At 36.3% G+C, this 13,727-nt stretch overlaps 1 protein-coding gene across 5 annotated transcripts in view; it reads left to right on the top strand.

Moving 5' to 3' along the window:
- Window positions 1-13,727, top strand: part of PPP4R1 (protein phosphatase 4 regulatory subunit 1) — a 62,165-nt gene that overhangs the window by 12,693 nt on the left and 35,745 nt on the right. For 3 of the 5 annotated variants that reach the window (XM_059140117.1, XM_059140118.1, XM_059140115.1), the window contains exons 3-4: window positions 8,135-8,219; window positions 9,029-9,135. In XM_059140117.1, the coding sequence (XP_058996100.1) occupies window positions 8,161-8,219; window positions 9,029-9,135 (166 nt within the window). In that variant the 5' untranslated portion in view covers window positions 8,135-8,160. Of the gene's footprint in view, window positions 1-8,083; window positions 8,220-9,028; window positions 9,136-13,727 lie in introns of all 5 variants that reach the window. The other 2 variants (XM_059140114.1, XM_059140116.1) reach the window with 1 other exon arrangement.

The raw sequence follows: 13,727 nt of genomic DNA, 5'->3' as shown, positions 1-13,727 counted from the left end.
AAAACTTATAAATGTAACTGTTACAAAGTTTTAAAAAATCTACATAGCATAGCACTTTGATGACTTTTGTCATCCATTTTCAAGAATAAACTTTTAAGTTGTGAATGTTAGCCTGTTCTTTTTATCTTGATATCTTTCCATTTCCTACACAATTTTACTGGGTAGGTATCTCAACAGAATGGATGGGGTTTTTTTAAAATATTTTTTTTTTAAGTTTTTTGTTTGTTTGTTTTTGTTTTTGAGAGAGAGCATGAGCAGCGTGGGGAGGGACAGAGGGAGACCTAGAGGGAGAAGCCGATTCTCCTGCTCAGTGGGGAGCCTGAAGCATGAGCCAAAGTCACTTAACCAACTGGGCCATCCAGGTCCCCTGCATAGGGCTTTTTAAAAAGTGATGTATGGGTTGCCTGGGTGGCTCAGATATTAAGCATCTGCCTTAGGCTCAGGTCATGATCTTAGGGTCCTGGGATGCTGTTCTGCATCAGGCTCCCTGCCTGGTGAGAAGCCTGCCTCTCCCTCTCCCACTCCCCCTCGTTGTGTTCCCTCTCTTGCTGTCTTTCCCTCTCCCTGTCAAATAAGTAAAATCGTAAAAAATAAAAATAAGTCACGTGTGTATTCATGATGAATATAGTTTGCCAGAATGAGACAATACTTAGCATCCATTTCTACCTTTTATTATTTTAAGACCTGTGCGCACTGAGAAATTTTGTTGATACAGATAAGTTGATGGAAATGGTTTTGTTAGCAGCACTAATTTCCTTGAATTTCTTCGAGCTTATATGCTAAAATTTTTAAAGACATGTTTTTAATGGGCTATCAGTCTTTTCAGTTTTTTGAAAGCAAAGAATTAAAACATATCTGACTTGTAAATGTCTTTGTTACAGTCTTTAGAGAGTTGATCTCTTAACAATTCCAGTAGTATCTCCGGGGCTCTGTTTCACAGTGGAGGTTTTTCCAGCCTTGGGGCAGTGTAACATGGTGGTCTTGGAGCTGAGAGAGATGTCTTTACTTGTCCTGTGGAGGCTGGAGATTGTAAAAGGGAAAACCTTAGGATCCAAACTCCTAGACACATTTTTGCAATGAGTACTGGAAGTTGGGGGTCTAAGATATCCCTTCAAGTCATCCATCTGATTTATTCCCAGGATAATCTTTGTGTCCCTCGTGGGCTTCAGGTGCCCTGGTTTGCTCTCAGCAAAAGACATTAGAACCTCTGAATGAGGGTGTTGGGAACTGAGAGGTGGGAATACAGAATATTTTATAAAAGTCATCCCCCCTAAAAGTAGAATTTATAGTTTTTAGCAACTGATTAAATGATGGGGGCCAGAAAGGTATATTAAGAAGGAAACTGTATGGGCATCTGGGTGGCTCAGTGGGTTAAAGCCTCTGCCTTCAGCTCAGGTCGTGATCCCAGGGTCCTGGGATGGAGCCCCACATCAGGCTCTCTGCTCAGCATGGAGCCTGCTTCCCTCCCCCACCCCTGCCACCTGCCTCTCTGCCTACTTGTGATCTCTGTCTGTCAAATAAATAAATAAAATCTTAAAGTCTACAGTTACTTTTTTTTTTTTTTTTAATGTTTGAGAACTCAAGATCACAGGATAAAGCCCTTGAAGAAGAGCTGATTTTTATAAGATCTGTTTGGACAGTTTAATTTTTAGAACAAATGTGACATTGAGGTGGAGATTCTATGATGTACCTGCAAATATGGATCTGGCATCAGGGCAGGAGACTTTTGGAGGTTATTTCATTATAGGTGATTATAGAAGCCATGCATTTTCAAGGTGGAGAGGAGGGTGTGTGTGTGTAAAATGTGAGGACAAAAGTAGAAGGAAACTGCCTACATAAAACGATGAGAAAAAAATAAGACTAGTCCAGAAAGGTTGAAAAATACTCAGGATGGTGTACTTCCAGAGAACCCAAGAAAAGAGAATTTAAGAAGAGGGCATTGGAATAGTGAAAATCAGCTTTGTCAAGTGCTGTAGAGGAGTAGCACAATTGATCTAAGAAGGGCCCTCTAGTTTTGGCAAATTACTGCTGATCCTTAAGATGAGAATCCCAAGAGTGAAGGAGAAATAGGCCAGATTGCTTGTCTTGAGGAGGAGGTGAAGGCTGTGCAGGGAACTACCTCTTCAACAAATTTGATGAAAAATCGTTTTAGAGAATAGCAAGCTTAAGTTCTGGATTGAGTGTGTCAGGAAAAAAATCCAAGTACTCAGAATTGACCTTAATGACCTTTGTATTGCTCATAGAGTATAGTGTACAGGACTTCTCTTCCCTCCACCATTGTAATGTTACTGTTTCCGTAGTAGTTGAGTCTTCGTTGAGGTGGTTGGTGTTTAAAGGCAGTGTTGTTGGGAAAATATACCTTGCAACAGCAGTAACATGAGAAGCACTTGTGTATCTTCTCGTGCTTTTAAACATATCTGTGGTCAAGAGTAGAACAGTGGTCAGGAGTGCTACTCAGACTGTTCTTCCTTGCTTTTGTTCTGGCTGCCCGCACTCTTTGCCCCTGACTTAGTGCTGCAGAGTTCATCAGATACCTTTATGACGGTAAAGTAGGAACAGGGTTGATTTTTTTGAGGGTAGTTCTGGGAACTTAGGGATTTGGCACATCTTCTGAGAATTTAAGGTTTAAGAATAGTAGATTCAGAATTCTTACTGAAAGAGCATGAAATTAGCATGAATTTGTAGTATGTCTAAGCACTGTTAACAAGGAATAGAAAAGAGACTTACGGTGATGCAGCTAGAAACAGGATTGTCTCCACTGAATTAGAATGTACTCTTAAAGGGGACTAAGGCTCCTATATACTTCTTTCCTCCTCTTCTTAAGGGTGTCAGATAATCGGGAGAGGAGTAATGTGATACCTGGGGTTCTCTTAGAATGCTGTGTAAAGGCAAAAGGTCTTTGGCTTGGAAAAGAAGGCTTCTTGCTTAACTTCTAAAAAAAAAAATGTGGTTTTAATTAATAATTGAGAATTTTAATAAAGTGTTAGCGTAGCACAGTTGAATAAGTATATTTTCTGCCCAGAATTGTCGCCCAAAAGAGGTAACAACTGTTGAATTTAACTAAGTTGTTGCTTAGCATCCCTGTGCCATTCCTAATTACAGGGTGGCAGTGTGACTTCTCTAGCCAGGTAAGAGGTTATTGCAAGATGTAATAAGGTTACTTTTTTAAAATTAGAAGGCTAGGTTGATTTTGGTTGGCCACATTCTCCTACTCTTCTGTCTCCCTTCTTTGGAAACCCTGTGTCCCGCCTTGTGCTACAGTCCTTGGGCAGTTTGCCAGACATGGCATGGTTTGCCTTTACTCCCTCCCCATCCTTAGATCTTTCTGCTGGGAATGCCCTCTTCCTGCCCTCTGTCCTGCTTGGCAACTCCACTGTATCTTCCAAGAACTGCCTGATTTTTTGAAGTCTTCTTCTCAGCAGGGCAAATTTAGACCTACAACAACTAAAAGCATATAATAGTTAACAACATACTGTGTATATTCTTATACTGTCTGTCTTTCTTAGTATGTATGTGTACACATATCTGGACATACATACTTACATGCATGTACTTTGTCTAGTGTTTATATCTGTGTTCCTTATTGAGTGCTTGGCACTCCGAGTATGTGGGCTCCCCTACTTACTGGTTGAAATGGATGAAAACATTTAAAAATAAATGGAAACCACATTGAGATTCTCTGTATCTAGAAACAGACCTAAATGCACAGGGGAGGAAACATTTACTCATTTGCCTGACTCCATGTTAGAGACTTTATAGACGTTATCTTAGAATGCGTGTCTTAAAAGTCTTTCCCTTTATTTTGTAGATGAGGAAGCAGACCCAAATTAATTAGGTATTTGTGTTACGTTCATATAATTCATGAGTAGCAAAACATGAGATTTGAACCCAGATCTGTCTTACTTTGAAGAGCCTCTATCCTTTTCACACCACTGTTCGCTGTCACTATGTAGAGGTTAAATTAATCATTTTGAAACTTCCACATGGGTCGAACTTTAAACTTTTACATTTTCCTTAAATTTAAAATAGCTAAAAATTGGACCATTGCTTTCTGCTCCTTTGGATATCCTTTGGTTCTGGAGCAAGGAGCTGAGAATAGGTAGAGGATACATCCTGAACTGTAAGGATATTTTCTCCTTTCCACTATATGACCTCTTAGCTTATTACAAAGGGAACTATTCTGTTTTATATGTTAACAAAGAGAAGTGTCATTTTTCTGTTGTTACGTTCTCATCATTTTTTTCCTTGATCTCTTAGTGTGTATTGTAACACATTTGGTTCTTATAATTTGGGAGTAGAAGGATCTGTTGAGTCTAATTTATGTTTTGGGTCTTTGTCATATGATGCCTTAAATATAAGGCTTCAGTTTGTCCTCTGGGGTTCTATTCCTATTAGGAATTCTCTTCTATTAGGGTTCTGTTAGAATTCACTAAAACCCACAAGTTTTCATTGTAAGATTGAAGAGTGCACTTACAATGACGAGCACTAAGTAACGTATAGAATTATTGAATCAATTATATTGTGCACCTGAAATTAATATAACACTGTATGTTAACTCTACTGGAAGTAAAGTAAATACTTAAGTAAGTAAAAAAATTTTTTTAAAAAGATGTCATATATGGGGGGAGGGGGGTTGGGAGAAGGGGGTGGGATTATGGACATTAGGGAGGGTATGTGCTTTGGTGAGTGCTGTGAAGTGTGTAAACCTGGTGATTCACAGACCTGTACCCCTGGGGATAAAAATATATGTTTATAAAAAATAAAAAATTAAAAAAAAAGATGTCATATAGCTTTTTCATGGAAGCATTTATTTTATAATTAAATGTGGGGTTTTGAAAAAGTGAAGATTGCCCACTTAAGTGTTTATTGGAATCCTGTCTCTCATGCAGAGCTTGCAAGTCCTCTTCCTTTTCCCACTCCATCCTGGTTGCCCTTCAGCTAAGACAGTAAGTTTCCCGGGGTAGAAGAAGTATAGGAATTTGGGGAGGTCAGGTAATTTGAAAAAGTATTTTAGAGTGATCATTGTCTTTAATATGCTTTTTGGTCACTTTGAAATTTCAAATAACATGAAAAGATGACCTGGTTTTTCTTACTTCATCAGTGGAGGAGCCTAAGTTTTTAAGGCTGTGACGCCCTAAGGGCTGCTGCTGCCATAGTGTCAAAGCCTCTGTAAACTGAAATTAGTTAACCAGGAAGAAGGTGCTCAGGTGGGGTATGGAGGCATGAAACGTCTCTCTTCATCTGCAGTAATGGTCCTCGTCTTTGTCTTTTGTGTAATGCTGGTATCACCACTTTGGCTTTCTTAGGCTTACTGTTTCATGTTTTATCTTTGATGTAAAAGAAGAAAAAATTCTTTTCAACCTATTGGTTGAAATTTTGGCTTTAAAACTATGTCTCTGGTGGATAGGTTATAGTTGGGTGTTACTTTTTTATTAGTTGGGGATCTCTGCTTTTAAGTGTATAGTCCGCTTATATGTAATGTAATTACTGGTCTGGTTGGATTAGGTCTGTTTTGTTTTTTTTTCTGTCTCTCTCTTTTATCCTCTGTTGCTTTTTTCATGACTTCCTTTTGGGTTAACGATATTTTTTAGTATTGCCTTTTAATTCCCCTATTGGCTTTCTAGCTATTCTTTTTTGTGTATTTTAGAGAGTACTCACAAGGATTGTAACCCTTTAATTTATCACCATCTAGTTAGTGTTCTTGCATAAACTATAGGATCCTTATTAACTTGTTCAGCTACATTTACTACCTCTGTGTTGTCTGTTTTATCAGAGAATGTTATTTACTGTACCATCACTCAGTATATACTGTAAGGTTTTTTCGTTAGTGGTAATAGTCTTTTTTTATTCATTATTTTTATGTTTCTCTTCTTGCAACCTGTGGCAGACATTTGCAAGATAACTGAGTAAGACTTAAGTGTGCACTCTGTCGTGTGGGAACCAAATTCTCCTGGTCTCCATAAAGATGAGATCCAGAGCGTTATTAGTCCAATCAAAAACTGATGAAGAAATCTTATTAGTTCAGAAAGGAGAGTTCAGGCCAGGATGAATCCACAGATACTGGCAGGAGGCAACAGTTCTGGGAGATTGTCACCATTGCCTGTGCCAGAGTGGAACATCTTTTGTAGAGAACTCATTCATTGTCAACCGTGGTGGTTAGAGTGGTGTCCAAATTTGAAGCAAAATACAGTTTTGTTGCCCTCTAACAGTATGTTTCTTAAATATGGTTGTTCCACAATTTGCATTTGGATTAGTAGGGGTATTTATTAAAAATGAGTGTTCCTGGAGATTACCCCAAACCTCCATAATCAATATTTGACTGTGGCACCTGCTGTCTGCATTTCAAGTTAAGTGCTCCAAGCTTGCCTTATACACGGCAATGTTGGACAATCGCCATTCTAGGAGTCCTGGCTTTCTAAGGACCAAGTATCATGATTTTAATGGTTATCTTTAAGATTAACAAGTATGAGGCTGATGAAACAGTTTGGTCATAGTCATAGAATTCTAGAGCCTGCATAAAGGTACCTTTGAGGTCATGCTAGCTCAACAGTCCTGTACTAGAAGGAGAAAAACAGAGGCCAAATAAGAGTATCTGAGTGGTTTTTACAACTTTCTGGTTCAAAATAAATACTGTGCTATGAATTATAGATCAGCATAAACTATAAAAGTTGTCTGTACTATGTAAGTAATTATTTTAATGTTAGGTGCTATTTTTAATCCAGTTTGAAAATCTCTGCCTTTTAATTGGGGGTATTGATACTATTTGTGCTCAGCAAGGTTATTGACATGATTGGGTTTAAATCTCACAGCTTTCTGTGTGTCCTGTCTCCTCTTTTATCCTCTTTTTCTGCCTTTTGGATGGAATATTTCTTTTATGATTCCATTTTATGGCCTTATTGGCTTACTAGCTATATATCTTTGGTGGGTTTGGGGTTTTTTTTTTTTTTTTTTTTGGATGTGTAATGGCTACTGTAGAGTTTCTGATTAGTGTACATCTTTAAACAGTCTGCCTTCAAGTAACATGTTATCTCCTCACAGTGTAAGAACAGTATACTTTGCCCTTCCTGCCTTTGTGCTGTTATAGTCACACATTTTAACTTCTATATATGTTAGAAACCCGAAGTACATTTTTTTAAAGTTTTTATTTAAATTCCAGTTAGCATACAGTGTAATTAGTTTCAGATGTACGATACAGTGATTCAGCACATCAACACATTCAGTATTCAACACCTGGTGCTCATCACAAGTGCCCCCCGAATCCCCACCACCTATTTCACCGACCTCCACTCTGTTCATTCTAGTTAAGAGTAGATTTTTTTATCTTTTTTTTTTTTGCATTACATATTTTTACTTTAAATAATTATCTTTCAAAGAGATTTTTAAATAAGAAAAGTCTTTTGTACAATTGGTGTAATTTTCTTTTTGCTTGAAGGACTTTAATAATTCTTGTAATTCTTGTAATAATTCTTGTTTGCTAGTGATGATGTCTGTCAGCTTTTGTGTGTTTGAAATCTGTATTTGAAAGATAAAGAATTTCAGAGATACTTTAAGGATGTTTGTTGGCTACAGAGTTGTAGGTTGACTTTTTGTTTTGTTTTGTTTTTGGTTTTGGGGTTTTTTTTTCTTTTTTCTTTTAGTACTTCAAGGAATGCTTTACTCTCTCCTGGCTTATATTGTTTCTGATGAGAAGTCTGCTATAATTCTTACATTTGTTCTTTTGCTTAAAACGTGAGTTATTCTGACTGCATTGCAGAATTTACTTTACCAGTGTTTGACATTTTATTTAGAAGTTGTTAGTGTTCTGATTGAACATGTAAGTTCTCAGTGATCACACTGTGCTGAGTTTTCATAGCCTCTGTTCCCTCTGTTTCTAGAGACAACTAGACATACCTATAGAAAAAGGAGAGGGAGCATCCTTGAGTCTTTCATGGCTTGAATGTAAGAGTTGATGTAAGAATCTCTTGTGATCTTTTATGTCACTCCAGAAACATTAAAGATAGTCTTACTTATGCTGCTTCAGACAGGCAAGGGGTACTTTTTAGTTTCAGAGTGTTATAAGGAGTATTTCTGATGTCTCTGATAGTTGGTGTGGATGACTACAGCTCAGAGTCTGATGTGATTATTATACCTTCAGCCCTGGACTTTGTCTCACAAGATGAAATGTTGACGCCACTGGGGAGACTGGACAAGTATGCTGCAAGTGAGAACGTGTTTAACAGGTATGTGCCTATTCTTTTCCTTGTGGAAGTGGAAGGATTAATTACTACATTCATTTCAATAGGGAAAATCCAGTTTTTCAGTTTAAAGTAGTATTAACATGTGTAGTCTCGGCCAGCATGTTTTGTTAATAATCACAGCCAAGGCCTCTTTTATAATTGTTTATTCCTTGATCCTAGTAAGCATGTGACACTCTGTTAGCATTTTGGCCAAAAAAACCCCAAAACAAATAAAAACACCATTACCTTTTTGGTGTTCGGCATAATTTTAATATTTGTGTAAAGTGATTACTGAGGGGAGTATATTATTCTTTCAACAGATGATGCTGTAAACCTACTATGTGCCAGGTGATGTTCAAGGGGATTGGGATGCTTCCTAATGCATTGTTTCTCCAACTGTGGTCCCCAGGATACCTGTATCAGTTTTCTGGGAAACCTGAAAGTCTTAAATTTTTTGAGTATAGATGTATAAATCTCAGTAAAAATGTGTGAAGGTAATATTTTACATAATGAGGAATGTGTGTATTTTCCTATAATTTGATAGTTGAAGATAACTGAAATTTTATAGAATTTTCAGTGACCTTAGAAATTTGTCACTTCAGTTAAAGATGAAAAATATTTTGGTAAATATTCAGTCTCTTGTTAACAATAAAATCCATGCTGGCATTTGTCACTTAGGAGATTAGTGACTTAATATATGTTATAAAATATCTTAAAAAAATTTTTTTAAATCATGTAGAGTCTACCTTTTGGAATTCTAAATATTACTTATTAACACTGCTAAGCACTATATCATTTTCTTTTTCTTTTAGACAAATGGTGGCCCGGAGTTTGCTGGACACATTGAGGGAAGTCTGCGATGATGAAAGAGATTGCATTGCTGTTTTGGAAAGAATTAGCAGATTAGCTGATGATTCAGGTATATGTTAATGAAGAGAAAGGTTTCTTTAACCAAATTTGAGTTTTTATGAACTAATGAAAAACTTAGTGTATTATGAGACTTGTTTAAAAGATTTCCTAAATAAATTACCAAATACATCAGTAAGAAATAGAAAAAAAACTTTCTAATAGCCACATTTTGTGGTTGGTTTGTTTAATTTTGGAAATTTCTCATCAGAAAAATCTACAAGTTGTTTTTGCATCATGTATGTTAATATTTTAGGATTGCTGAAAACTTAAAAATAATTTTGAATACATTTTAAAAGGGATGGAGTGAGCTATAACTTTAAGGCAAATATAAAATGCTTCTATCAGTCATGATAAAACTAGAGCGTTTTGTCTCCAAAGAGAAGATAAGATGGTCTGCTTAAGAAAGAGGTAAACCTGGGGTGCCTGGGTGGTTCAGTGGGTTAGTCTCTGCCTTCCACTCAGGTCATGATCCCAGAGTTCTGGGATCGCAGGCTGGCTCTCCGCTCAGCAGGGAGCCTGCTTCCCTTCCTCTCTCTTTGCCTGCCTCTCTGCCTACTTGTGATCTCAGTCTGTCAAATAAATAAATAGAAAAATGTTTTTAAATGTTTAAAAAAAAAAAAAAGAAGTAAACCTGACTTCAATATGGTTATATTAAGTTTCTTAAAAATATTTTTTCTTGAGGCAAAATATGCATAACATAAACCTTACCATTTTAACTTAATCTTAAGTCATATCCATATCTTTATTTTTTATTTTAGAAACAATTCAAAAATAAATAATATTTATTTCTTAAACCCATTATCTCTTTATTAAAATGTGTTATTTTTCACTTTCTAACAAACTTTTTGGCATGTAAGCACTCTGATTTTTAATTTTTAGATGGGCTCATCTTTTGGTGAGCAATTTGTTTTAAGGGACTATGTTTTACTATTTACATAAGCCTTAAGTGTTTTTTTATTTTCCTATAGGAAAAAATTCATAAGTTTACAAATAATCTAATGGTGACATCTAATGATGATATATGTACTTGCTCATATATGGATGCTTGTTCCAGAATGGTTTTAGGAGAATCTCATCAATTATAATTTTCACTTACTTATTTTTTGCATTGTGGCTATTCCTTTCTTAGTTATTAGAATAGATATTCTTTAGGGAGAAATTTGTGTTTATTTTCTTTTACCTGTTTGTCACCCATAGTACTTGTTTTTATAAATATATTTATCTATATATAGTTGACCCTTGAACATGGGTTTGAACTGTTCAGGTCCATTGATAGATTTTTTTCGATGAGTATAGTACTTTAAATGTATTTTCCTTATGATTTTCTTAATAACATATTCTTTTCCCTAGCTTACTTTATTGTGAGAATACAGCATACAATATAAAACATAAAAAGTACATGTTAATCGACTTGTTATTGGTAAGGCTTTCAGTCAACAGTAGGCTAATAGTAGTCAGGTTTTGGGGGTGTCAAAAGTTTTATGTGGATTTTCTACACAGGGAGGGGTCAGTGCTCCAGCCCCTTAGTTGTTCAAGGGTCAACTGTATATATATATTTTTAAATATACTCTCAAGTTGTTGAGTTCATGGTAAATATGACTATTGACTTTCTATTGACTAAGACTATTGACTTTTCTATTGACTTTCACATTTTTTTGTTCATTTGATAAGCATAATACAGTGCACAGTCCTAGGCCAGATTCTAGAATAAATGCTAGAGCAGTTACTAAGGTGAATAAGAATTCCTGTCATCAAATTAACAGTTTAATGAATGCAAATAACTTAAAAATAATACTTTATAACAGGGAGAGTTGGTGCTGGTTTCAGAAAGTTAGTGACATTTAGTGAAATTTATTAGAATGATGAGGTACAGAGAAGGGAAACCGCATACTCAGGAGAAGGAAAGACTGGTTTAGAGGATTAAGGAGTTCAAAATAGTGGCCCATTTGGTCAACAGGTAGTTTATTGAGTCTATGGCTTAAAATAATGAGGCTGTTCAATAAGGCAGTCGAGGGCTAGATTGTAGGGGTTCATACCGTGACATCCTAGAGTGTGTTTTTATGATATAGAACAGTAATGTACCAGTACAGACACTTGGTGACATAGATGGGCAACAGGAACACTTGCTGGGGGGCTCTGTTACTTTAATATTCAATAAAACTCACTACAAAAAGTACATGGACTGGGGTGCCTGGCTGGCTCAGTGGGTAAAGCCTCTGCCTTTGGCTCAGGTCATGATCTCAGGGTCCTGGGATGGAGCCCTGCATCTGGCTTTCTGCCCAGCAGGGAGCCTCTTCTCTTCCTCTCTCTCTGCCTGCCTCTCTATCTACTTGTCATCTCTCTCTGTCAAATAAATAAATAAAATCTTTCAAAAACAAAAAAAAGTACATGGACTATAAATTTCCGGCCCCATGAAGAAAAGCAAAATGAAGGCCCATGTAATTACTACTCAGATCAAGAGATAAAACTAGCATCCCGGAAACCATTTCAGAGCACCTTCTCATTTCTGTCCTGTTCTTCTTTCCCAAGGTAAATCCATGTTTGACCCCTAAGTGTATAGATTAATTTTCCCCTCTGAACTTTTATATGGAATCATACTGAAAATGTCTTTTTGTGTCTAGCTTCTTTATACTTCTGAAGCTTATCATGTTGGTGTGTAACTGTATGTATAGATTTTTAAAAATTGAAACAGAAAAGAGTTGGATGGAAAAAAAACTTACTAAATTAGTAGTAAATTTAAACAAGCATTTGCTCTATAAAAATCCTAAAACTATGAGTAATAACTTCAGGGAAATAAAAAAATCAAGATAGAACTTGATAAGGATAAGGCAGATGAAAGACTTAAAGGTTCTAAGCTCCTTGTTTGCTTAAGAGAATGGAATATATGCATTAATTTTACAACTGTATTTTTCAGTAGTCATGATCAGCCCAGCTTATCAAGTTAGAGACCTTGGACTCAACTCCCTTTTCTTCGTTCTCTTCAGCCATCATAGTAGCTCTGAAATCCCTCCCCAGCACTTCAGTTCCTCCCATATGACTCACAGTGTGTTCATTTCTTTTTTTTTTTTTTTTTTTTTTTTTTTTTATTTTTTTTTTTTTTTTTTTAAAGATTTTATTTATTTATTTGACAGAGAGAAATCACAAGTAGATGGAGAGGCAGGCAGAGAGAGAGAGAGAGGGAAGCAGGCTCTCAGCAGAGAGCCCGATGTGGGACTCGATCCCAGGACTCTGAGATCATGACCCGAGCCGAAGGCACTGGCTTAACCCACTGAGCCACCCAGGCGCCCCATGTGTGTTCATTTCTTGACTCTGTTTTGTTCCATTGGTCTGTTTGCCTAACCAGGTCTTTGAAGAAAGAAAAGTTACTGATCACATTCTTTTTTTCTTTTTTTTAAGATTTTATTTATTTATTTAAGAGAGGGACTGAGCAGTGGGGAGGGACCAAGGAAGAGGGAGAAGCAGACTCTTGGCTGAACAAGGAGCCTGATGTGGGTGAGAGCATGACTTGAGCCAAAGGCAGACGCCCAACCAACTGAGCCACCCAGGCACCCCTATTGATTTCATTCTTAACCAGAACTGTAACTTGTATCCTTCTTTTGCTTCAAAAATATGTATAATTATTAGGTCCATGTAAGCAAATACAGGGTCAGTGAGGAAAAGGAGAGGCCTATGTCCTTTTTTTTAACTAAAAAATAAAACAGAAGCACTATTTTGTTCAGTTACTGTCTAACTTCAAATGGCAGAACCATGTAATAGAAATTCCAAATATTGGTTTGTTGATAAAGATTCTTAGCTTTGTAAGATGCTAGTGCATTATCTCCTGATACTTTCATTAATTTCTGTTTGTTGAAATCTAAAGTTCCTCTGGACCCATGCATGCATTTTTACCTTAAAGTAACTGTAATGATATAATCATTAATACCAAAGTTCTAATTAGGTCTGATGTAATGAATTGTATTGATAATCTGTCATGTCTCTATGTGTCTTGGTCATTTGCATTTCTTCTGAGAACTACCTGTCCTTATCCTTATTTTCTTCCTTGTGTTCATTTGAACAATGGGTTCTTTGTATATTTAGTTATTAATACTTTATTATATGTGTATTTTCTCCCAGACCAGCTTGCCTTTTAACTCAGTATGGTACCTGTTGTCTATAATCGAGGCTTTATAAAGTGAAATTAATTGGTCTCAAAGTTGGTGTGGGGGTTTTGTTTACCTTGGAATGGCTTCTCACCTCAAGATTTAACATTTTTTTTTTAAATGTTGTCTTTTAGTGCTTTTGATCTTTAAAAAAAAGTTTGGAACTTTAATTATAATTCATGTATGATATGCAGGATAGGAATCACCCTTTTTTCTCACATAACTGATTCTCCTGCCATTACTTTTAGGCAGTTCCTCCTTTTGAAACCCAGAGATTTGAAATACTATATTTGTCATTCTTAAATTTGCTGTACGTACTTGGGTCTTTTCAGATCCTTTGTTTCTTTAAATTGATTGGTCTACTTTATTTTAGTCTTTAGTTATTTTTAACTGTAAATTCTGTATTCATTGATTAAATTTAGGTTAGGAACCAGTCCTTATGACTTGTCCTAGGAGGCTCTTA

The sequence above is a fragment of the Mustela lutreola genome, chromosome 11 (genome assembly GCF_030435805.1).
Source record: "Mustela lutreola isolate mMusLut2 chromosome 11, mMusLut2.pri, whole genome shotgun sequence".
In the NCBI taxonomy this organism is placed as follows: domain Eukaryota; kingdom Metazoa; phylum Chordata; class Mammalia; order Carnivora; family Mustelidae; genus Mustela; species Mustela lutreola.
The sequence above is the reverse complement of the archived record's forward strand: the minus strand, read 5'-3'. Positions and strand labels throughout refer to the sequence as shown.